The sequence below is a fragment of the Phoenix dactylifera genome, unplaced genomic scaffold (genome assembly GCF_009389715.1).
Source record: "Phoenix dactylifera cultivar Barhee BC4 unplaced genomic scaffold, palm_55x_up_171113_PBpolish2nd_filt_p 000051F, whole genome shotgun sequence".
In the NCBI taxonomy this organism is placed as follows: Eukaryota; Viridiplantae; Streptophyta; class Magnoliopsida; order Arecales; family Arecaceae; genus Phoenix; species Phoenix dactylifera.
The window spans coordinates 423,248-448,931 of NW_024067670.1; the positions used below are offsets into that span (position 1 = coordinate 423,248).

At 40.0% G+C, this 25,684-nt stretch overlaps 1 protein-coding gene across 2 annotated transcripts; it reads right to left on the reverse strand.

The window, feature by feature from the left end:
• Positions 1 to 11,038: 11,038 nt before the first annotated feature.
• On the reverse strand, positions 11,039 to 25,393 carry LOC103717266 (H/ACA ribonucleoprotein complex subunit GAR1-like). 2 transcript variants are annotated; one of them, XM_008805585.4, is made up of 8 exons: positions 25,132 to 25,393; positions 15,508 to 15,588; positions 15,340 to 15,428; positions 15,176 to 15,250; positions 14,958 to 15,061; positions 14,632 to 14,877; positions 14,307 to 14,375; positions 11,039 to 11,469 (listed from the first exon to the last, which is right to left on the reverse strand). In XM_008805585.4, exons 1-8 carry the CDS (start codon positions 25,252 to 25,254, stop codon positions 11,378 to 11,380), a joined length of 879 nt encoding a protein of 292 aa, XP_008803807.1. In that variant the 5' UTR covers positions 25,255 to 25,393; the 3' UTR covers positions 11,039 to 11,377. The 2 variants fall into 2 exon arrangements, with proteins under 2 accessions (XP_008803807.1, XP_008803806.1); XM_008805584.4 differs by having other exon boundaries at positions 14,943 to 15,061; positions 25,132 to 25,388.
• Positions 25,394 to 25,684: the final 291 nt, after the last annotated feature.

Below are 25,684 nucleotides of genomic sequence, written 5' to 3' on the forward strand. Positions count from 1 at the left end.
GCGGATGACGGGCGGCATGAGGCTCAGATGAGACGCTAAGGATTTGTTGAGCTCGGAACGCCAAGCATTGGGCTCAAACCCAGCATTATTGGATCTTTTGAATTACTTGCACTCAAACACAAATAAAACATTGATTAATCAATTTTATTAATAAAGATTAGCTCTAATATTAATTATGATAGTATGAAAATTTTACTTTTGTACTCTCATCACCTACCTAATGGCATAAGACCGCCATAGTGGCACAAAGACCACCATGGTGGCAATCAAGGTGCAATAGCCAACTTCAAAGCACGATCGAGCTTAAAGATTCACCAAGTGTGATGATCTGAAAGATTTCACAGTACAATCTCATCTTAAGAGACCAACCTAAATAGAGGTATGCCTAAATATTCAAAGTATTCTTGCTCGGTTGCCCAGACCTGTTATATTTAGCAGCTATTTTCCATTGCTCACCAACAAAGAAAAGGTAAAGTGTACACATTCATCAAAAGTACTAAATTCATTAATACTTGAAAAAATCTGTAACAAAAAGCAACAGGATGGCAAAAGGGCTAAGAATTACATCAATAGAAAGAAGACAAAAAATAAGGGAGCAAACGACTTCGGTCGTTGGCAGCTTCATCATTCAGGACCTCCACTACTTCAACAGTTGGCATCGGTACAGACTTGTCGGTCATCACCGGTGCAATGGGCTCTTTGGGCACTAACCCCTTAGCAATTGGCTTCCCTGGGACTGGACCCTCAACAGCTGACTCCCCGGTAGTAGGCTCCTCGACCACAGGCTACTCAGAGACGGGCTCCACTATAGCCAGCCACCTCTTCCATAGTGGGTATCGATCCCTCCAAAGTATGCTCCAGGGGTGTGGGCTGCTGTAGCTCCACCATGGGAACATCAACTAAGTAAACTTCAGATAATTGAGGAAAGAAAATTGGAGGTTTATGCCTCTACGAAAAGGGCCTTTATCGAAGAAATGAAAGGGTTTTGAGAAAAAAAGAAGCGAGCCCTCTAAATGAATACATTGGGGACCAACGAGAACAATGTCAATCTCACCAGGCATGGATGGATAGATCTCAGAAATGTATGTATACAACTAGATCTAGAGCATCTAAGGAGGACCTCCACATCTCCAATATGTGGAGTTGATTTATTTATAGAGAGGTAAACTAAAATAAGGAGAGCTAGGGTCATGGCATGATCTTCAGCAAGATACGTGGTCAACTTGAGATGGGCCTTGACCATTTAAACAAACCAAAAACAAAGAAGGCACTTGCAAACCTAGACTAAGAAAAAGCAACAGATTTCTAATATGACATCGACCCAGTACGATAGCAGTAAATCCATACATAGTAATTGTAACCAATATGTTGGTGCTGAGGTAGGCCAAGATCATTATTGAGAATGGCAACAGGAGTATTGGCATTAAAAAAAATTTGCTAAATGATCAAAGGTTGAAAAGAATAGCTAGATCCAAAAGGCTCAAGCAGGTCATGCCATGATTAGGTAGAAGGTATTAGTTGAGGAAAACAAAAATATGGAGCATCAGAGAGTAATGGGAAGTTCACTCTAGAAGGAGAAAAGGAAAAGGCCAAGATGTCAGAGAAACCATTTTCTCCTAAATAGATGATTTCTGCTTGGAGATGCAGTCAAGCCATCAGTTCCAAAGATCACATCTAAGAGACCATGGTTGATGGTGATTAGAGTCTTTCTAGATTGAAGATCTAAACTCTACCCTCTTGTCCAAAAAAGTTTTCTAGGGATGGCATGGGAAAACAAAAGAAATGCAATGAGAGATCAAAGACCTAAATAGGACCTAATAGAAAAAAGCCAAAAGGTTTTTGGATCAGTACTTGAGAATGTACCAATTTCAAAACCCCAAAGCGCTCTAATTCCTCTCATCTTTCACAAGGGAGAGTATGAAGATAGGTAGGATCTTGGCTTATCTTGCCATTGAGATTGGAAAAGCTTTAAGAAGTCGAGGGGAGCAGGAGTTGCTGGAAATGGCAATGGAAGATAGGCCCCTTGAGCTCTTTAAAAAGGTTTTGGTGCTGCGTAGCATCGTGTCTTAGAAGGATTCTAGGACACATTCGGTTCCTGATTAGATTCGAAATCGGAATCAAAATCGAAATCAAAATGGATTGGAATGAAAATCAAAATGGCCATATCCCCCGATATGTTTGGTTTGTGATCAGAATCTCAATTGGAATTGAAATGAAATTGGAATACTAGAGAAAAGTAGGGATTGGATTTTGAGAGATTAAAGCATTTTCCATTTCCTCCGGAATCGGAATGGGAATGGGAATCTTCCCAACCAAATAGCTAGAATGGAAGTCACTCATTCCCATCCCATTCCCATTCCAAAGTCCAACTCTCACTAACCAAACATGCCCCCAATTGATTACAGTGCATTAGGAAGTGGTTTACTTCGAAAGGTAAGCTATCTTATTAAACCATGTAGACTATCCTTGAAAGAAGAAGATACATATCAATGAGGATTATGATGGAAGCACGAGAATTCCAAAGGGCATGAGTGCTTTGAATTTCTAAATGCCATAGCTATGACACCAAATGTGGCATACGGTACATCCTATTACTTGAATAATCAATGGCTAATAGGATATGGAGGGTATTGTTTATACCGCATCTAGACATCCAAGGATAGCCACACACGTGGCCGACATGAGGTAAACCACCAAGATCAAGAACTAGTGTTAGCGTGATCATCCGACTGGCCGATAAAAAGAAGAAACCAAGAGGAGCGAGTATTATGTGAAGCAGTTACAAGATAGGATCATGCTACAAGACAATTAAGAAGAGGCAGCTAATGTTAGGCGGAAGAAAGTCTTATAATAGGCCAGGGCTAATAGAGTATGAATAATAGTCTAGCAATTTGTGCATGATAGCCATGCAGTACTAGAAAAGTAACCGATATTACTTACTAGAATCGCCATTAGTGGATGGCAGATGTGGGAGCTACCATCAGAGTTGGTAGTTACTTTATTTTAGTATAACTAATCGAATTGTACCATACATTTAAGAGCCCTTCGATAATCAATCAAATGCATTTTTTTTTTCTTATCTTAGTCTACTATAGTTTCTACCCTAAGAGAAACCGTAACTTAGCTTTTACTACCATAGTCCAAAGTTGCACCTTTTATTTATCTTCGAAGGGTCATGTGATAGTGATGAAAGTCTTTGAAGGTCAAGGCATCTGGATCCACACTACTCTATATCGTCTCTTCGATCGCCACTGAAACTCGATGCCTTTCTCCACCAACCAATCAGGTTTTCTAAGTTCAGTCAAATATGGCTTTAAACCTTCTTTGTGATGCTTACATTACATATTAAAATTAATTCAATTTTAAATTCAAATAAGGTGTGTGGTAAAATGTGCTAGCCACATCGTGCACATGCTTTAAACCTGCATTTAAACATCCAATGTGGGACTATTGAGGCAGCAATCATGGTTTTGTGGTGTCTATTTTGGTTTTTCTCCAATGTTAGCGGTCTACTGCTATGCCAATGAGGTAATGGCACTTGGCATCATCGGGTGGGGAATGTTGAAATCTCCCGCTCACAAGGCCCTGGCAGATGCCCTTGTATCCATGCGATGGTTTTATGCTCGATATTATTGGTTGGTATGGGGTCATCTAGGCTCCCTGCACTAGCTACCTAAGCTCCATGGCTAAAAAGTACTTTTTAGAGGACCAAGAACTTTTTTTTGGATGATTTTGAGTATGGGGTAAAAAATTTACAATAGCTTTATACTCCTCCCAAAGTTGATAAAGGTCTGCTAAGGAAAACTTTAATTTGTAGCTTTCATGTAAAAGCTCTATTTGAGATGTATTCTAGAAGCTATTTTTTTCCTAAGATCCTGGGTTCAAAACCTAGCGACGAATTTTTTAAATAAGTTAATGATATTTTACAATAATAATTTTTGATGGTGTAATATAATATAATATAATATAATGTAATATAATTATGATCATTATCATTCTACGATAATAATCATATTATAATATATAATATTAATATACTATAATAGTATTATAATATAATATACTAGAATAGTAACATCATTTTATTATATGTAGTAATAACATAATAATATGATAAAATTATTATTATATTTTATAATAAATTTAAAATTTAGTATGTATTATATTATTTAGATTAAATATCAAAATAAATAATCGATAAATTAAGAATACTTTATAAAAATAATTCTAATAGTACAAATGATTAGATAATTAAAAATACTACATAATATCTTTTTTTGTTATTTTCTGATACTAAAAGTATTTTCTTAGTTTAATTACCAAATATATATTAAAATTTTACAATACCACAAAAATAAAATTATCAAATAGTAAATATTTTTTTACTAAAAACTTTACCAGTAAAAGCTCTACTATCCAAAGCTCTACAAATAAAAACTTTATTATCTATGGCTATGCTAAATGGGACTATAATCCCATGAGATCGACGTAGTGAGACGAGGCCTTTCTTGTCCTTTGTAGCCTACTTGGTCATTTTTAGTATCAAAAAAGGACATTGAAAAGGTGGCTAAATTAATTTCTTCAAAAGCCAAAACTTGAGGTACAATCTTCGCTGAATATAGTGTCTAAGAAAGCAAAACAAATATTCCATATTTTCATAAAATGTGCACCGAGCATCTCTGAGTGTCATGCCCTTCTTCGTCGCATCTACTGTACTTCTTTTTGTTGTCCACCGCATGTACACTCCCTTCGTTCTATCCTCATCTCATACTAGTGCAATAGGTGGGAAGAGCGTGGATTTTCCTTCCTGAGTGGAGCAGTGCTCCTGCCTACGCATTAGCTTCAAAGAATAACAAGGCCAAAGCTCTTAGGAGGTCAGGGGCATAGAAGAAGGTGACAATGAAGAGAGGGAAAAAGACAGGAAGCGCAACAAAGTGAAGAAAACCACAAGCAAGGATGTAGCCTCAAAGGGAGCAGGCCTTATGGCATTGGGGGGAAAGGAAAAAGCAGAGGGCAAAACAATGGTGGTTGTGGAGTGATAGGTCCCACTCAGAGAAGAAGGAAGTGAAGAATGAAAGAGAAAGAACGTTGTTCTTTATATACATTCCATGCAAAACAGCCTACAGCTCTCTTCGGGCGAGAGCAGCCCAGTGCAAATAAAATAAGGGAAAATACAACTATGCTTCTCTTCTTTCCAAACCCAAGGCGTCCCTTCCCTTTTGATTAATTTTCTCTGTTGAGCATCTTGGGCCATCATTTGTCACTCGACGTCCATCACTTGTCATCGCTCCCACGTCCACGAGACCTCCGGACCTCTTTAGTGCCTCCACGTCCCACGTCCCATGAGAGACTCGGCCATGCATCCCCTTGGCGTGTTCCGCTCGCTCCGTCCTCGCAACCGAACCATGGCTGGAACGAGTCTTCCTCTCGCTCTCGCTCCCAGCTCTCTCACAGTCGCCTTGGCTCCGCTTTCCGTTGGTTCCCGCGTGTGGAGTGACGTCCAGACCCATCAGGTAACGGGGTTTGGTTTCCGAACCCGTTGTGGCCTGATGGGTTTAGTCATGGGCTCATCATCCACTCCCCCATCAACTGAAACCTTGTCCTCAAGGTTTGTCTCAGGGTATTGTTCCTGCAAGTGACCATAATCCTCCCAGGTGGCATCTTCTTCCGGAAGCGAACGCCATTGTACGAGGATTTCTTCTGTTAGCCTTCCTCCTTTGTTGACCCAGCGGTAGTCTTTAACAAGTTCAGGCTCCAACATTAAGTTACCACCCTCGCGTATGGGTGGTGGAGCCGGACAGGAAGTTTGCCCCTCGCCCAGTTTCCTCTTGAGGAGTGAGACGTGGAACACCGGGTGGACCTTGGCTGTTTCCGATAACTGCAACCGGTATGCTACTGATCCCACCCGTTCAATGACACGGAAGGGTCCGAAATATTTCTGGGCAAGTTTCTGATGCGCTTGTCGGAAGACTGTCTGTTGGCGGTAGGGAGGAAGTTTGAGAAACACCCATTCCCCTTCGTCGTAGGTCACTTCCCTCCATTTTTTGTCGGCCTGCTGTTTCATTCGGTTTTGCGCCTTCTCCAAGTTGCATTTGAGCTCTCTTAGTAGCTGATCATGGTCGAGTAAGTTCCTATCGACTTCATCAGCGGCTGACACTCCCTCCATATACCGGATAATGGAAGGTGGAGCTCTCCCATATAAAGCTTGAAACGGCGTCATCCCGGCAGCGGAATGGAAGGTGGTGTTATACCAGAATTCCGCCCAAGCCAAGTTGTGCTCCCACGTCTTGGGAAACTGACTGCACATGCATCTAAGATATTGTTCCATGCACCTGTTCACCACTTTAGTCTGCCCATCGGATTGTGGGTGATAAGCCGAGCTCATGTTGAGGGTAGTCCCTTGCAGTTTGAAGAACTCGCGCCAAAATGTGCTTACAAACACAGGGTCACGGTCACTAACAATTGATCTTGGCATCCCATGTAAGCGAGCCACTTGAGTTACAAAGAGCTCAGCTACCCCCTTAGCCGTATACAGATGAGATAGGGATAAGAAATGGGCGTATTTGGTCAACCGGTCGACAATGACTAGTATCACATCTTTACCTCTGGATCGTGGTAACCTTTCAATGAAGTCCAAGGATATATCTTCCCATACTTGCGTAGGTGTCGGAAGAGGTTGTAGTAGTCCAGCCGGAGCCTGTGCTTCATACTTTTGTTGTTGACAGACTATGCATTCCGCCACAAACCGTCGGATATCTTTCTTCATTGCTTCCCAGTAGAAGGCTTGAGAGACCCGCTTGTAAGTTCGTAAAACTCCGGAATGCCCGCCGATCTTGGTGTTATGGAACTCCTCCATCAGTTTGTTGCATTGGGGAGATCCAGGGGGAATCACGACCCGACCTTTGTAGTATAGGACTCCGTCTTTGAGCTGGTAATCCTTCGTGTGATCTGGTGCAGTGTTGAGTTGCTGTAACTTGCCTTACAAATACGAGCTTTCCTGGTTGGCTACTCGTATGTCTTCCCAGATATCGAAGAGCGGCCAACTGATGGCTTGAAGTAAGGTGACTTCGGGTTGGCGTGACAATGCGTCCGCTGCTGTGTTATCCTTTTCAGGCTTGTAGGCGATCTCATATTCATATCCCAGTAGCTTGGCCACCCACTTTTGCTGCTTCGGTGTACTCACCCGTTGCTCCAAGAAGTGTCGCAGGCTCTTTTGATCGGTGCGGATTTGGAATTTCTTTCCCAACACATAGGGTCGCCACAGTCGAACTGCTTCCATAATTGCCCACATCTCCTTCGCGTATGTGGACCATCCTTTCTTTGTTAAACCCAGGGCCTTGCTCATATATGCAATGGGTCTCCCATTCTGTGATAACACTGCCCCAATCCCCTTATCGGAAGCATCTGCTTCAATAACAAACGTTCCCGAAAAGTCAGGCATCGCGAGCACCGGGGTGGTCATCATAGCTTGTTTGAGGCGAAGGAAAGCTTCCTCAGCTTGAGAACTCCACTGAAAATGCCCTTTTTTCAGCAAGTTTGTTAGGGGTGCGGCGATGATTCCATAGTTCTTGACGAACTTCCTGTAATAACCTGTCAATCCAAGGAATCCTTGAAGCTCCATCACATTCGTCGGTCGTGGCCACCCCTGCATGGCTTGGATCTTGGTGGCGTCGACCTGCAACCCCTTGGCCGAAACAATGTGGCCAAGGTACTCGACTTGCTGCTGCCCGAACGAACACTTGGTTGGTTTCAAATAGAACCGATGTTCAGCAAGGATTTGTAAGGTGGTATCGAGATGAGATAGGTGCAGCTCCCACGTGTCACTGTATACTAAGATATCATCAAAGAACACTAGGATGAATTTTCTCAGATATTTTCTGAAGATGGAGTTCATGGCAGCCTGGAATGTGGACGGGGCATTACATAGCCCGAAGGGCATTACCAAGTATTCAAAGTGCCCATAGTGGGTTCGGAAAGCAGTCTTAGGGATGTCTTCCTGATGAACTCTGATTTGGTGGTAGCCTGCTCGGAGATCTAGTTTGGAGAAGTACCGCGCCCCGTGAAGTTCGTCGAGCATGTCGTCCACCATCGGTATGGGAAACCTATCCTTGATAGTGGAAGCATTGAGCGCATGATAGTCAGTACAAAATCTCCAGGTCCCATCTTTCTTCTTCACGAGCAATACTGGAGAAGAGAACGGGCTCTAGCTTTCCTGATGATCCATGTTTCGAGCATCTCTGCCACCTGACGTTCGATCTCGTTCTTCTGGTAGTAGGCATACCGATATAGCCCGACATTGATCGCCGACGTCCCTTCTTGGAGGGGTATCCTGTGGACGAAAGATCGCTCTAGTGGTAGACCTCGAGGCTCCTCGAAGAGTGGCGAGTACTTAGCCAGTAATTGCCGCAAGTCAGGATGTGGATTCTCTGCTTCCGCCGGAAGTGGTTATTGTCCTGCATCCTGCACAAAGATGGCGAATAACTGGGTTCTCCCTTTGATTTCCCAGCGCACCCCTTGTGGATCAAGGGCTTGTGCTGGTCGCGAAGGTTGTCCCGAGATCTCACATTCTTGGCCATTCCACTGGAACCTCATCGTTAGATGTTTCCAGTCACAGAGTACAGGGCCCAGCATTTCCAACCACTGGATACCTAGGACGGCATCCAGTCCCACCAATGGCAGCTTGTAGAAGGTCACCAGGAAACACTTCCCTTGCAGCTCTATGTTGATTGATCGAAACCTCTCCTGACATTGGAGAGTTTCTCCCTTGGCAACACGGACCCCGAACTCCTCTGTAGTGTGTAACGGCAGTTGGAGCACCTTGGTAACTCGGTTGCTCAAGAAATTGTGGGTCGATCCGCTGTCGATGAGAACCATCAGCGGTTGTCCTCGGATATGGGCCCGGACGCGCATGGTTCTTGGCCCGTTTCACACTGATAGGGCATGTAATGATATCACCGGGACCCACCTTCTTCGTTCCTGTCTTCTCCACATTGCTCAGGAGCCCCGCCAGCAGGTGCTTCTGGTTCTTCATCGCGGTCTGCTTCAATCAAATGGACCTGTGGAGTTTTACACCGATGTCCTGGAGTAAAACGTTCGTTGCATTTGAAGCAAAACCCGCACTCCCGACGCTACTGCATCTCTTCCTACGTGATTCGTCGGACTGGCGTTGGCGCAGGAAGCCGCGGCACAGAGGTAGACGAGGATGGGAAGGTGCTGGTTCCCGGACTCGTCGTGGTTGGAGCCTTGGTGCTCCCCGTGATGTGAAACCCGATGTGTCGTGGGGTGTTTCGCTTCTGCTCCAGCCGCTCCTCCCGCATGCGAGCAACAGTAATGGCTTCCGGCAGCGAGTGGGGTTGCCTCATTCGTACCTCTTTGGCTATCTCCTCCTTGAGTCCTCCGACGAAGGTTCCGTTCAACGCCTCCTGCGGCCAGCCACTAACTCTGTTGGCCAATTTCTCGAATTCTTATTGATACTCCCTCACTGTTCCCTTCTGTTGAATACGTGATAACTTCTCGTTGAAGTTGACATACTCATTTGGCCCGAACCGCGCCAACAACTCCTTCTCAAAGAGTTGCCATGTTACCACCAACCCTTCATCCCGATAAGCTCGTCGCAGCCATTGCCACCAGTGGTTTGCCTCCCCGTCCAAGTAGAACGAAGCAGTAGAAACCCGACGGTTGGCTGGAACCCCTTGGCTGTCGAAATATTGTTCCGCCCGGTCAAGCCAAACGATCGGATCTTCCCCCGTGAACTTTGGAAAGTCCATCCTTGGATGTCGCAAGTAGCCGGTGGTGTCTTCCAGTCGGCCAGGGCCTCCTCCCGGTGGTGATGGAGGAAACGAGGCCTGAGGTTCCAACGGTGGTCGTGGAGGGGCAGACATTTGTAGGTCGCGGATGGCCTCCAAGATTTCGGTGAAGCGTCCTTCCGCACGGTGTTCCATGCCGCGTAGCTCCTCCTGTACAACGCCCATCTCGGCTTCAAGGCGTTCAATCCTCTCTTTATTCGACATCCTCCAGGCTTTGATACCACTGATAGGTCCCACTCAGAGAAGAAGTGAAGAATGAAAGAGAAAGAACATTGTTCTTTATATACATTCCATGCAAAACAACCTACAGCTCTCTTCGGGCGAGAGCAGCCCAGTACAAATAAAATAAGAGAAAATACAACTATGCTTCTCTTCTTTCCAAACCTAAGGCGTCCCTTCCCTTTTAATTACTTTTCCCTGTTGAGCATCCCGGGCCATCATTTGTCACTCGACGTCCATCACTTGTCATCGCTCCCACGTCCACGAGACCTCCGGACCTCTTTAGTGCCTCCACGTCCCACGTCCCATGAGAGACTCGACCATGCATCCCCTTGGCGCGTTCCGCTTCCTCCGTCCGCGCAACCGAACCATGGTTGGAACGAGTCTTCCTCTCGCTCTCGCTCCCAGCTCTCTCACAGTCGCCTTGGCTCCACTTTCCGTTGGTCCCACCAGGTAACGGAGGTTTGGTTTCCGAACCCGTTGTCCTGATGGGTTTAGTCATGGGCTCATCATGGAGATGGTAGAGTTGAGCAAAGGAGCCGGTAACCAACAAGGCCACAAAAACAAGGAGAGGAATGAAGAGATTAGGAGATTGAGAAAGAAGAAATAAGGGATATGGAGAGAGAGAGAGAGAGAGAGAGAGAGAGAGAGAGAGAGAGAGAGAAGAACTAGAGAACAACCCCAGGCTTTAGACTGCACCCAAATCAACCCAAGCATCGATTCGAACCCAGCCTGAAACACAGACTTAATATTTAAACCAAGCCGAACCTGAACTCACTCGAGCCGAACCCAACGCCCAACCTTAAAAAGCAGCCGTGCGTGCGTATCACAAGGCTCTTTACACTGCGATACAGTAATAACCAGCCAAGTCTAAAGCCTACCGACATCATCTCAAGTTATACTTGCAGCAGTCCAACAATCGAAAAGCTTTGGGTAACTCCATCCAAGGAAATTGGAAGAACGGGAGAAGAAAAGAAAACCCAGAAGCTGAATGCTCAAAACAACCGATCAAATTGATTTGAAAAAGGAGGCCATAGTAGATCCATCCAAAGTTTCAAGAAATATGCACTATGAAAAATGTACCTCTTAGATACACCAAGGAGGGAAATTGGCGAGTGAATTACAGCATGCTATAAGAACTTCGGCAACCATAGGAAACAAACAAACTTGGCCTGCCAACTTTGACATGTAATAGAGTAGACACAGAACCACTTTGATTACACCATTACACCCTGTGCCAAATATCCACATCTCACATTTGATGGCCCCAAACAAGTTCCTTGATAGATATATTATATTTTTTCCCCTAAAAACAAGCATGCACAAGAACATTACGCGCCATAACCACTATATCAGGCCTGATTCCCCCTCCCGCGGCCACCCATCCTTCCCCGTCCACGGCCATAACCTCTTCCTCCTGGACCTCCACCCCTGCCTCCCACTCCTGTCATGTCAAAAGCAAAAGGACGCGTATGTCATTGATAGCAGACTTTTTTATGGATCAAATTTACTGAAGGTCCAAGTTCGTGAAGGATTCAATACAAAGGAAACACCGTGGAATGACAATGTGCCTCCCCCTATGCATGTGTATGTAATACATAAAAAGCTAGCAGCACATAGAAGGTAAAATAAGCTGGCCTCATAAAAGCTTAACAAATATCTCCAAGTGGAGTGACTAGTTTGATCCCCATAGGCTTTTATTATCTAGTTGAGCATATTATTTTTCCCAGGTGTCTTCGCCGCCCAACAACCAGATGGATGGCTCAACTTGAGCCAGCTCAGGCATCTGGCTGGCGCGCGCACACACAATAAGGCACACCCATCTTGTACTACCACCTGGTTGGACAGCTAGAACCCACCCTACTCAACGATAACAGAGGTACCTTTCTCTTCAACCCATCTGGTTTCATAGAGTAAGAAAAATCTAAACTGGTCCATCTCCAATATATAATCAGGCAAAAACCTAAACTACTCCCGCTCTGCATCATCATGATGGTTTCTGCCTTTCTCTCTCTTTCACTGCCCTCTCTGGTAATTCTTCCATTCTCTCTAACTTCAAGATCCCCTACAGACTTTGTGGCTCCTCCCTTGCCCAGGTATAAAAGATAGAATGAAATCATCCCCCCTCTCATAGACCAGTGGCTCAAGGATGCTCATGTCTTGGATAATTTCAAGAAGACACATTGACCACCATTGACGGTTTTACATAATCTAAGGAAAACATGGCAATCATTTGTATTTACTATTTTTTCTGAAAATATAAGATAATGGAATAGGAATAGTAAAAGAATCAGAAAAGAAACATAAGAGTGGGAGTTTTGATTTCTTTATCTGCTTGTCAAGGATTGGGAGAAGAGAAGAGAGGGTGGCGGTCAGTGCAAACCACAAGAGAGCCCAGACTGTATAAAGGACAAAGGAAAATCTTTTTCTCAAACAAAAGAATCCATCCAACTCATTTGAACCACAGCTTGTTGTATGGGAAATAGGACAAAAAATATGAAATCAAAAGCCATCATATTCATCCCTAATTCTGTCTCTGAATTAGAAACCTCCAAAAACTCTCCCTCTTCTATTCCCTCCCTTCTTAAAAAGACATCACACACATCCTCAATCTCAAATCACCACTCATGAATTGACTTCCTCCAAAAACTCTCCCTCTTCCTCTTCCTTTTTTTCTGTTTTTCCCCTTTTTATCTAGGACTTGTTTGTATTAATCTTGAGAAAGAAAAAGAAATAGAGAGGGTTTAGCATTGGGGAAGCCAAGATGGAAGATGAAGGAATCGCAATAAGTGCAAAGCCAGACCAGTTTATGAAAGCTGGGCAGCTCAAACAGAAAAAGATCCAACATTAACTTAACTCAGATCCAATCTGCCTGGCAGCTTGGGATTTGGCACCCTACAAGGTGGGTGTGTGGGTGTGAGTGTGGGTGCGTGAGCATCGCCCACACACTTGAAAACCACTCAAGCTTAAATTAGATGACCATCTATTTGTGGCATGCAAGTAATTCATATCTTATACTCCTACTTTGACTCAGAAAGTCTCAGCAAAATCATGAGGTAGATAGTCATTAGGTATGTAATTTAATGTGATTTAGATGCTACATCTGGCTTCACAGAATCACAAAGATAAAATTACACATGCATAGCATCTATGAGGTGTGTAATTTAATGTGATTCAGATGAAATCCACAGTACAAAAGATTATATTTGGTATCATATGTACTGCAATACACCCCCATATCAACTAATGGTTTGCCAATACAGGGCAGTACACGATTATACACACCATGTTATGGCACGGTATATATCATGGTATGGTTGGTTTTTCAACCCTTAATCATAAATACACAGTGGAACCAATTGCAGCTTTAACGGTTGCGGGTTATGAAGGAGAAATTCAAACCCTCAAATGTGAACTACAATGCCTAAAAGGCCTATCAAAAACTCAATATTTTGGACACTCTGCTTATGCATCAAGTCATGCCAAATTTATAGTCTTAATGGCAAAACAGTGTTTTGATTTTAGGGAGACTTGATGCATAGGCAAAAGGTTTTCAAAGCACATGATTCTTTGTTTATAGAGCATCATGGGCCTTACAAATCATATAAAATAGTTTAGATTTCCATTTTGTAAGCCCAATAATTGGTTTTCACAATGGATGAAAAGGCCTTCTTCCCACCCTATCTCCATAGACAGAAGTACATGCATGAGACAAATATGTACACATACTCAAATGCCCGCCTACCCAAAATTTATGTTCGTGTGTTGTCCACATCTGTGCATGCATCAAGCCCAAGACCACAAAACAAGGGCAATGGTCACCCAACTCAAATCTATTTTGGGACAAAATCTGAGACTACTGATGCAAAGCTCAGATCAGATAAGTCTTAAGCACATGACAATTTAGGTACAGCCCACCATGGCTCAAGCCAGCCTGAGCTCAATACCATTCCTAGACAGAATCCAACTCATTCGGGCAGACCTTATTAACAGAGTTGCAAGATCATACATCTAAAATTGAGAAAACAGGGTAAGAGTGCCTGAATTAATTTGGAGTCAGAGACATTCACAAGTTATGACCAATGTGACATTAGATCAACATTGATTTTGAACTCGCTAAATGTCAATTTCCTGAAAGCACTGTGAATGTTGCAGAAACTATAACCAGAGATATGCATTTATCTCAAATTCATTAGCCGAATTTATCCAAGTGCATAGGTAATACCTTAAAATCATGTAAAATAGCAATGCAAGGCATAGAAATGATTATTGAAGGCTTACCACGATAGCCCCAACCACCTCTACCTCGCCCACCACCCCGGCCCCAGTTCCAGTTATATCCACCATTTTCTACCATGAACAGAAAATTCAACGACCATTAACAAAAAAGAACTCAGAAAATAAAGGTGAAATCTAGACTCAAAGAATGTCAGTTTAATGATGTTTCTTGTGAGAGAACTCTGCCCTATTCTGGCTTCCAATCAATTAGTTCAATTTCTGGCTAGAAGTTATATTAGCTTAAACTAAGCTGCACCCTATAGGCCAGCCAAGGAAGCCACCTGATCAAGCATCTGACAAATACATGTTAATTAAGAATTTTGCGTACCTCGATTGTTGCCATATCCACCGTATCCACCATTGTTGTTGCCATATCCACCGTATCCCCCATTGCTGTTGCCATATCCACCGTATCCACCATTGCTGTTTCCATATCCACCGTATCCACCATTGCTGTTGCCATATCCACCGTATCCACCTGGATTGTTGCCATATCCGCCATATCCACCATATCCTCCTCTACCCCAACCCCTTCCTCTTCCTCTACCTCGACCGCGTGCACGTCCATATGAATCTTTATCAAGTAGAAAATTATCAGTGGTTTCAATCATCAAAAGTCCTATCAATAACAGATTGTACCTTCATTAAGTTGACCTTGTGCTTGTCTAGGTTGATATTGCTGCTGTTGTTGATACTGCTGTGGCTGCTGGAATTTTTGCTGTTGTTTTGGCTGCTCTGCATGTAATGGAGCTTGATACCTACCAAACAAAGGCGACAAAAATCAAAACAGCATTAAAATAACATGGATGACACCTACTAAGTAGATTGGCAATTACATATCAGCTCCACAGAAAAAATATCACATAAATTACCCAGGGGAGTTCTTGTTGAGCTCTCTGGTTGACAGAGATATTGATATCATGGAAACATGGCGCGTCATCTCCAATCTGCAACAAGGTATATACTGTAAAATATATCACTAACGTCTATTCAAGTCTGTAATTACTTATATAGTGTGAGCAATAAGAAACTTAACGGTACAAGGCCCTCCTCAATTGGTTCCCATACATCAGTGATACTGACTGAACTGATAGCCGTATCTTGATGTAACCCAGGAATCCTTTTCTGCATTCAAAATAAATGGGTGAAGAAGCTTTCAGGCATAAAAGCAGACAAAATAGCATATGGAGAACTGAAAATCAACCTTTATAATCTCTGCAATGGCCACAGTCTTGCTGATTGCCTGTCCCATAGCCTTCAAGACAATCTCTCTGACCCTTTTTTCCTGATCAAAACAACATCCCCAAAATAACAAACATAAAATTAGTTTCTGAATACCACCAAAGCCTGCATACACATTATCAGTACATACAAAGACATCCATGGAAAATAATTACAAGATCTCATTCAGTGAAAAAAAGAAAAAAGAAATTATTAGTAGGCGAAGAAATGAAAGAGCAGAATTTTTCTGCATTATATTTTTTAGATAGATAAAAGAAAGTACCTCTCCTTGAACAAGAAATGATAGTTTTGGCTTTCATGAGCAAGGCTTTCATGGACTCATGATTATAATATGATATCAAAATCGCATGAAACAAGATTAACAGAACTTAATCATTAGCAATTTCTGCAAAGCAACAAGTTTTTGCCAGAAAAGAATAAAATTTTCACTAGTCAACCTTCAATTAACTCCAATACATAGTCCAAACTATAAAAATAAAAAAAATCCAAAAACACTCAGAGAAAAACTAAAAATTAACGGAAGATTAATAAGTCTTAGCATCACAGCAAGATTATGCAAGGCCCAATTACCCCACACAATAGAGTCCCTGGCAAGTTCAACCAAGAAACTTCAATTGAAGGCCAACGAATGTCTCAGAGAAAACCCATTCTGTACCCACTCTCTACATTATTTTGCCTTGTTAGACATCACTTCCAGTTTGCAGTTTTCAATTTTTTCAGACACAGAAATCAATTGTTGTCTGGTAACCCAATTTCTATTTTCAATTTTTTGAAAACTCTTAGTTTCTAGAAATTATGGAAACAAAAAAAAATGTTTTGAAAACCAAAGCGACCCACAGCCACACGCCAGCCATCAACCAATACAAGCCGGCACTGCTGCCATAAACTTAACCTGACTACCAAACAAGTTTTGGGTTTTCAATTTTCAGAAAAATAAACTTGGAATTGGTTTTATTTTTTTAATAAAATGAAAACTGAAACAAAAAGTGATGACAAACGCCATCTTAAAAAAAAATAAGACCGTGTTCTAAATGAAATAATAATCTAGATTCAAATATCTGATGCTAATATAGATTTCATAGAACGTCTAATTATTTCGCTGTACAACTTTCTTTATGGAAGAAGGCAGCAATTCCTTTTTTCCAATATTACACATTAGAAATAGCTAAAGATAAAATCTTTCAAATATTTATTTCATTTCTATGTCGTGTTTCAGATTGAGTCGAGAAGGGTTTCAACACTTTAACAGACAACCCAATTCATCGATTTGAAGTTCAAACTGACTAATTATAACCAAGGCTTACCATCTTGGTTCTAGACCCCATTCCGATACCATGCTGGTACAGTGTTGGTACGCCTAATATGGGGTTGGTTCGGTATATGGAGACTCAGTACACCCCATGTTCCGAATCTTAATTTGGTACCAATATTGATACTATTACGGTATGCCCAGTATGGCGCAATGCGCACTGTTAGAGCAAACCTTGATTATAAGCTATAGAAGTATAAGAATCATTTGATCATAAGCAGACTCCAGCTAGTACCATAAAGAACCAAATATATCAAAATAAATGCTCAAACATAATTGGCTCCTCGTGTCTTAACTTCCTCTCTTTCGTCATGAATCATGGCATTTTCATGTTAGCCTTATGGTCTTGACAAGAAATACTTATGACTACTAAATAAGAACCAGCACACGGCCCTTACATATAATGCCAAAACTAGATTCAACAGTGCTTAGAAACCAAAATCCAAAAATTGGAACACCACATAATTCGATTTTGTATAAAATAAGGCAATTTTAATAATATTGTAAGAAAAGGCAAATAGTAGCACATTCACATGCTTCCCATTTTTATATAGAATGAACGATTGCACTTATAAAATGGATTGATCAGAAAATGGATTGCCATTTGTTTATTTTGTCAAGATCCATTGGTCCTAGCAGCGAGCAATAGTACGTAGATTTCACCAAACATGACTTTCAGCCTCTTAGGCTATGTTTGGTTGCAGGGTAGCAAACCCTGGATTAGCTATCCCTGACCTGCAAATGTTCCAGTATTCCTTTTGCCCTGGATTAATGAAAAACCCCAATTTTGTTGAGGCTCTCTAGCTTCCTGGATTAGATGAGGAAAGAGGTGAAGAAGAGAGAAGAGATGGGTTAAAAGTAGGGTTAATAGTATTTCACCACCAGTGTGACATTAACCTGCTAAGTAATTTTCTACCACTGACTGACTAAATTTAACATGGGAAAAAAGAGGCCATGTTTGGGTGGTAAGCAGCATAATTCACCTCTAACCTACAATCAGACACTGCCTTGACAATACATTTTCCTTTCAGATTCCAGTCAATTTATTTTAGTTTGACAGAAGATATAAGATCCAGAACAATCTAAAAGTATTTCGATGCATTGAACTTGGTTGTAAGCAAAATATATAGTATCTTCCATGGAACCTGACCAGAATCAGACACTCAACAACGTTGTTCATTAAATGTTTCAATTTAACAAATTGTTTTCAGTTCCTTGGTTAGCTGACACATAGTCCAAAACAAGAATTATGAACCATGTATTCACAAACGTATGTCTTTCACCATAAACTTTCTAGCATCTCAAATTAGCTAGCATGTCGAAAACTGTCCAAGGTCGAGTTCTTATATGTGCTAAATAGACAAAGGTTAAGTTGAATAGACATCACAGAAGAAACTGCAGGGAGGGAATAATGATGTTGAAAAAAGCAGTCAAAAATCAAGTGTAGAGAAAGATGATGCAATTTGTCTTCTATGCTGTGTGGGCAGCAGTAGATGCAAAAATAGTTGATTGAAATTCTCTTCTGATGAGAGACCTGGAAAAATATAGCTGCCTTCAATAACTCTTTGGCAAGGTCTAAAAATAACAAGTATAAGATGGTTGAGGAACGGATTACATTGCGTGCTGTATCAACAAAAAGTATACACCAGTACATTTTGACAAGGACCATATGCCTTTAGTACTATCAATTTTGGTCTCCATTTTTTATGCATTTTTCTTATGAATTTCCTTGATCAGATAAGAGTATCCATTTGAGTGTCTTAGTCATCCAATTTGATGTCATCTGAAGTTTTTGAAATAGGTTATGAAGTTTACAACAATAACAATCATATTCAATCATGAATCTTGCTAATAGCTCTTAACTTACAATTATTACAATCAGTTTGATTATCGAGTAAATATATATCAACAAATTATCTAATTCTTGTGTGTACATAATTAAAGACATACAAACTACATGATAAAGGACGAAATTCATTTTCAAACTATAGTTTATGTGCATAGACTACATAATAATAGAGATATTCAGGAGCCATTGATTTAGGTAAAAGAATTTTTATTTATATATCTAACAGTTCACTAATGATATAAAAATATGTTATCTTAAATAAACATCAATTATGTTTAGTAGATCGTGTAGTTTCTTAATAATTATCAGAACAAGTTCTGCCATATTATATTATCTATAATCCAATTTATGTTCTTTCAATAAATTCCTAAATTTTTTCAACCTAGGTCTTTTTGAGACAATCATGTAAGCTAGGAGAATGATTTTTATGTTAATTTTGACAATTAAGATTTCATATCCTATTATTTGCCTAATTAGTAAAAGAATAACTAGCCTTACAATTAAGCATTTGTGTACAAATGCTTATCGACATCAAATCATTGTAGTAGTTTATTCATTCTTTTTGGATATTTTTGAAGCAAAATACCCAATTAAAGTTCATCCCAAGTAGCCATGGCCGGTACTGCTTGATTTGGTGCAGTTCAAAGCTGATTCAGGCCCAATCTGCCCAATACAAAGCCGATTAGGGTGGTACATGGCTCAGTTTGGCATATCCCTGAGCATACCAGGCCCTGCCTTATTGGCTTCCTTACCAACTTAAGTCCAGTATGGTAGGTACCGGCCAGTAAGGAGCCACTATACTCAACTTTTCAAACCTTGCTCTTTATCAAGCCAAACTGTAATGAAATCCATGTACAAGGCTATTGTTTAATAAAGCTTTTTGATAAGTTACAAGGCACAGCAAAAGTTACAGAAAATGGCAACAACAAATGTTAATATAGTAATCAATTCTGTTGTTCTATGCAAGGTCAATGATAGATATCATCTTGATGCTTATGCAATTAGTGGAAAGATATAAAGAAATGTTAACAAGAATGCAGATGATCTTGCACACCAACAAAGATGACAGAAATGATAATGTTGAGATGTATGTGTAGCAAATAACCAAAATAAGTTGAAGAATAAGCATATATCTTGAGGTATAGGAGTTACATCAACTGAGAACTAACTAATTGAGATAGTATGTGTGTATGCAGCAAATGTTTCAAAAGGTTTTCATAAAGAGAGGTACTCAAACCCATTCCAAGGGTCTACAAACAGGGTAAAACCTAAGCAATCATCTAAGAACATGAGGACCATAAACCTTATAAATAATACAAAGGCAACCGTTAATGGGAATAAACCTTAACAGATTATGGTTTATAAAGCCAACTCCATGTAGTTGGCCAAGACTTGATAGGTATTACAGTTTGTACTACAATTTATGTGCACAAGCAAATCCTCTCAGAATAATTCAAACCCAAAATTTACCATGCAAAACACAATATGGATCATCTAACCTGAAAAGTTACATTGCTGGTCATGATCTATTTTTTAAAAAAGCTTAAAAATCCAAAAGTCAAATATTTGGGAGCTCCAAACCTATGAACAATTTGGGTACAAGATGAATGATATCATAGAACTAATGTACAAAAATAACAATTAACTACATATGTTTAAAACCCACAGCAAAGCTCAGAATCCCTGCATCTAAAAACAAGCATAAGCTAAAGATTACCAAGGTTGGATATTTCTAAACCATAATTTAGGTACCTCACTACTGGAAGGAAAAAAAAAAGAGAGGTCCTTTATTCCATGTACGATGAAGATCTAAGGGGGCGGAAAGGTATTTTAATGGGTTGAAGGTTGCAGGAAAAAGAAGGGAAGACCTAGCGTAACCTGGATGAAGGTTGTGAGGAAAGGCATGGAGAAGCTTGGAGTGAAATCTCAGGTGGCCTTAGATCAAAATACTTGGTGAATGAGACTCCAGAAAGCTGGAGCTAAATAGCTGGGAAAAGACAGGATGGATATCATTACAATTTACGGCTGAAACTATACATTTTCTAAACATTTATTACACATGTCAGAAATTTCTAAATAGTATATTTTGGGTTTTCAGGCATTTTAGACATTGTAAATCAAGATCAATGATGTAATCTGAATTCTAAAAATGCATTATGCATTTTCAATATATTGGGTTCATGCTTAAAATAAGATTTGAGCCCAAATAGTCAAAATCACAAAAGAAATGGATCATTAGCAGCATCAATAATGCATAAAACTAAGAACCATAATGATGATTCATATCACCCTCACTGTTAATACGGACAACAACACTTATAATGACTTAAAAAAAACAAAAATTTACCTATCATCTATGCTTCAAGCACTCACAAACTGAATTACCTTTATTAATTAAATGAAGGTTTTGATTTGGTTTATGTTAAAGGTATCCAGATTTGCTTAATATTGGTCACATGATTCAAGATGGCAATCATGATCAACATGTTAATTTTTAGGTTCTCGCAGTTTCATTAAAATTTGAGGGAACAGTCATTTCTTGCCTAAATCCTCTAATCCTCAGTTGACTTTGTGCACATATACAAATTCAATTAGACACTCATTGACTTGTATTGTTTTAAAAAATATAGAGAAAAATGAATAGAGGATTGATCTTGGTTCGCCCTCATGATGGGTAATGTTGAAAATGACAATTAAGGTTTAAATGGACATACAGTGATAGAAACTTGCTCCAACTGTCATACACAAATAAAACACTGGTGTTCAGAATGATTTACCTATACTTTCTAAGTCTTTTGCATTACACTTTAGCCCATAACAAAGTATACTGGGTTTTTCTACTCTTATACAGCCTAATATTGTCAACATGCAATACTTTCCTTGCTATGCCAGCAAGTTAGCAAACGATAAGTTACATAGAATACAATAAAATATTTTTCCATGCACTGACTCCTAGTAAATCATCCTTTTATTCCCTCATTTACTTTATTAAGATAACTCTCATTTTAGAACCAAGCCTGCATAAATCTACAACATAGATTTAACCTTGTAAAAACATTCTTCATCTCAGTTCAATCTGAGACTTTCTCCACTTTCTTCTAGCTTAATAAAACTCACATCCTCATGCTTTGATTTAAAACCTAGGATTTAGTTACCAACTATATTCACCACATGTTTCCAACAAAAAAATAACAAATCCCTTTCACACTCCTAATATTGCACATGAAACCTAATTTTTTCAAACCCAAGAATAACAATTGATGTATTTCTTGTTCCTTTGCCTTCTATCCAAATATAATAATGCACAAATTCATAGAAAGCAGGCTGATCTTCCCCTAGGATACCTAAGTTTTCACTACTTGTGACCATCTATTACCCTCAGAATCAACCACTAGACTTAAGGTTTGAAGTCAACTCCTATGAAGTAATTCAATTAAGCCAGCAAGTCTCAAAGATCCCATACAAGGTCCAAATTCCATGTCGACAGGTCTTGTCCTATCTCAAATTTCTTCCTTGGTCACTTAGGCTGCATTTGACTGTGGCAAAACCCAAAGTAAATAGGTTAACTTGCTCCTAACTCATTTTACACCAGAATAAACTACTCCGTCCTCCAGGATAGAATAGTTTACTCAAGATTCAATGGAAAAGGTACAGGCACTTTGCCCTCAAAATATTTAGTTAGTTTTCTAAAGTTTGGTGGTTTAAAGTGGAACAAATGGGTTGAAAGGGGCCTTTATATCCCTCCTCATTTAAATCCAAATCAAATACCACCTTAAGATATCAAAAATTTATATTTAGGGGTGAAAAACATCTATGCAGCTATGCAGCTCATTACAAATAGAATGTAGATCTCTCTACTTTGAAAACTTATTCCAATTTACAGTACTTATTCTACTTTTTTTGGTTCCTCTCTTTCTTCAATCAATTAATACCAACGGCCTCCAAATTCAAATGTTAAGCATAGGGAGATATGCACCATGATTGTGACTCATATAATATAAATCCTAAAGAAGATAAGCATAACAAACATTAAACATAGTACATATTAGTCTCAAACCATCAATAGTCTTCAATCCATCAAGAGATTCTAGACAATCCAAATACAAAATCATAAAGAAATAAGACAAATAATATCTATTCAGGAACTACACTATGAAATTTTGTTTTCATTGAACACTACTAAAAATTACACCCATCAACATAAGCCTTTAACACAACCATCACAATAGGTAAAATCTTCACCATCGATTGCAAAGTGTTACCAATACACTTCAAAATCTCAGTTTGTGTTGTGTTCAGACATCCTGGATACTTCATGACATCCTTGACACTCCAAAACATTGAATCATGATGTCATCATAGTTACATATCAACTTTTAGCACTTATACCTAGAAATTTTCAAGTCTAATATTAAGTTTAGCAAAAACTTTTGTGAATTTCATCATATTACAAAGAAATTTCATCATATTACAAAGAAATTGATCAAAAAAACTATTCATTATATACATATGTTTAAACATATAATAAGGACACGTCTATGTAACATGGGCATGTTCCCCATACCCAATCTTTTGAAAGATCTTGTATCTAACACTCCTAAACACTTGCGCCGCACTTGACACCAGTGTCACATGTCCATGTAACATTGCTGTAAAACTTACGAATTGTACGAGTCTTCTTCATCAATTGACCCTCTCAACCTATCTAATGTCACTTAAGTCCTCCTTCTTAATGGGCTTAGTGCAGCAAATCCAGATGGACTACAAATTTGCAATATATACCCATTTCAGAAACCATAATGAATAGAGAAATTTCAGGATGCAACTATATGAGGTACGATCAAAGAAATTCAATACATGGAATTGCAATTAGGAGACTCCACAACAATACAAAGGACAAGTAGAACAAAGTAGGATAAGATGATATCGTGATGGCACTAGATCCTAAACAATGCCATGCCAGTAAGATGCTATTAGTATTTCCATATCATCACAAGACTAGATCCTTGCAATGCCACATTAGTGAGATGCTTCTACTCCCTATCAGTTAAAATAAAACCTGATAATTCATGGAGATATAAAATGGCATCATAAAACAAGCTTTAAATATTTTTGTAGTCTAAAATTGATATGAAACTAAACTTTGTTATGCAAGTGAAGATTATGGGACATTTCAAGCAAATAAAAACATGTCCTCCCAGGAAATGCTCAAAATAAGTTTTTAAAACAGTAAATGGAAAAGGTGTGAGAAAACGCAGCAAACACTCCTTGTGTCATCAGTGGCAAACGAAAACAGTAGATTCATCACTAAGAAACCCCAAATTATGCATGAAAGAGAAATTTCTACTTTCATTAAGGAACTTTGTAATGCAATAGATGGATAAGTTTATGACATACTCATATAACTGGCATATATAACTTTTCTTTGAAAAAAAATCTCAAAGCTTGATTTGCCATTCAACAAAATTTGAAAAGATACACTAGCAATGCTCATTTTCTAATGAACATCATAAATCCCAACTGGGGCAGCTAATTTTATTATGATGCACCGCATAGGCAGAACCTATCTATAGACTTTCATAGGTTGCGCGTAACTTCAAGCAGGTGAATTATACCTGATCAAATCAGTTGCATACTTTTATGAAGACAGGGCATCAAAAGAAATAGACAAACCTACTGGTCAAAAAAGAACTCCAAACAACAAATATCAACAAATTTAACGCTGTACAATTTTTAATTAACATAACCGTCAATATAATATTAGTTGAGAAACATTAGAATTGTGAAATATCTCCTGAGAAGCGAATGGGCAGAAAGGGGGGGAACCAACATAAATAATATGATCCAAACAACCTTACCCACCAGAAACAAATGAAAAAAGCAACGACCGAAGTCTATAAAATGATAGCATGCTCTAACTAAAAAAAAGTACAGCAGCTCATGAGAGAAATAAAAAGGGTAGACTAACCCTAGAAAACCATTGTACGACACAAAAAAATAACACCAGCACATAGTGCATGATAAGAACATAGAATATCACTAAAAAACCATTTTACTTCCCCCCCCCCCCCCCCCTCAAAAAAAAAAAAGGCAAAACAAAAAAAACCACCACCCGCCCCCAACCCCACTCCGGCAGGAAAAGAAAGAAAAGAAATGGCACAGAATACATGATATATCGTTGCAATCTGGCGTCCAAGGAAAACAAAATCAGAATCTCAGAACCCAATCGAATAAGGTTACGGTACCAGAAAAATGGGCTCTGGAAGAAACCCACGGGTAAAGATCGGGGGAAAAAATGCCGATTGAATCACAGAGGAGATTTTCACACAGATACGACCACAACCCCCGATCGATAACGAAAAACTACGAGATTAAAATAGATTCCAGGGTTCTATTCAAAGGAGACAGCGAGAGTAAGAGCGATATACCTGAAGGAGGCTGGAGGCGTAGCTGACATAGTTCCGGATGAGGCCCTGGGTGGTGATTCGGATCTCGTTCTCGTTAATGGCGGATTCCGGCCGCGGCTTCTCCACTCTCTGGTATCTATCCATGGCTAGAGCAGAGGAGAAGACTCCTAGGGTTAGGGTTTTGGGATGAGGAAATGGGAACAGACCAGAGCTCTAAAACCCTAGAAGGGAAGTAAAGCTGCGGAGACTATAAATAAGCTAAAACCTCAGAAGCAAAAGGCCCCGGCAATACGGATGGGGCAGGGTGCGTGGAGATTAGGGCACAAATAATTTCTGAAATGCGAGAATTACAAACGAGTGAAAACGACCAGGATTGTGACCCGTACAATCAAGTCAGCGCATCGTATCCATGTGGGCCCGCGTTACCTGTGTAGACCGTCTAGTAGCCGTTCGTTTGTGGTGGTCACATATTTTTGGTCTGCACAATGGTGCACAAACCAATCGGGGTTGAAAGGGATAACGATGTCCTTTTAGTCACGAGGATAATATTTTGCCGTCATGTCTTTTATTCACT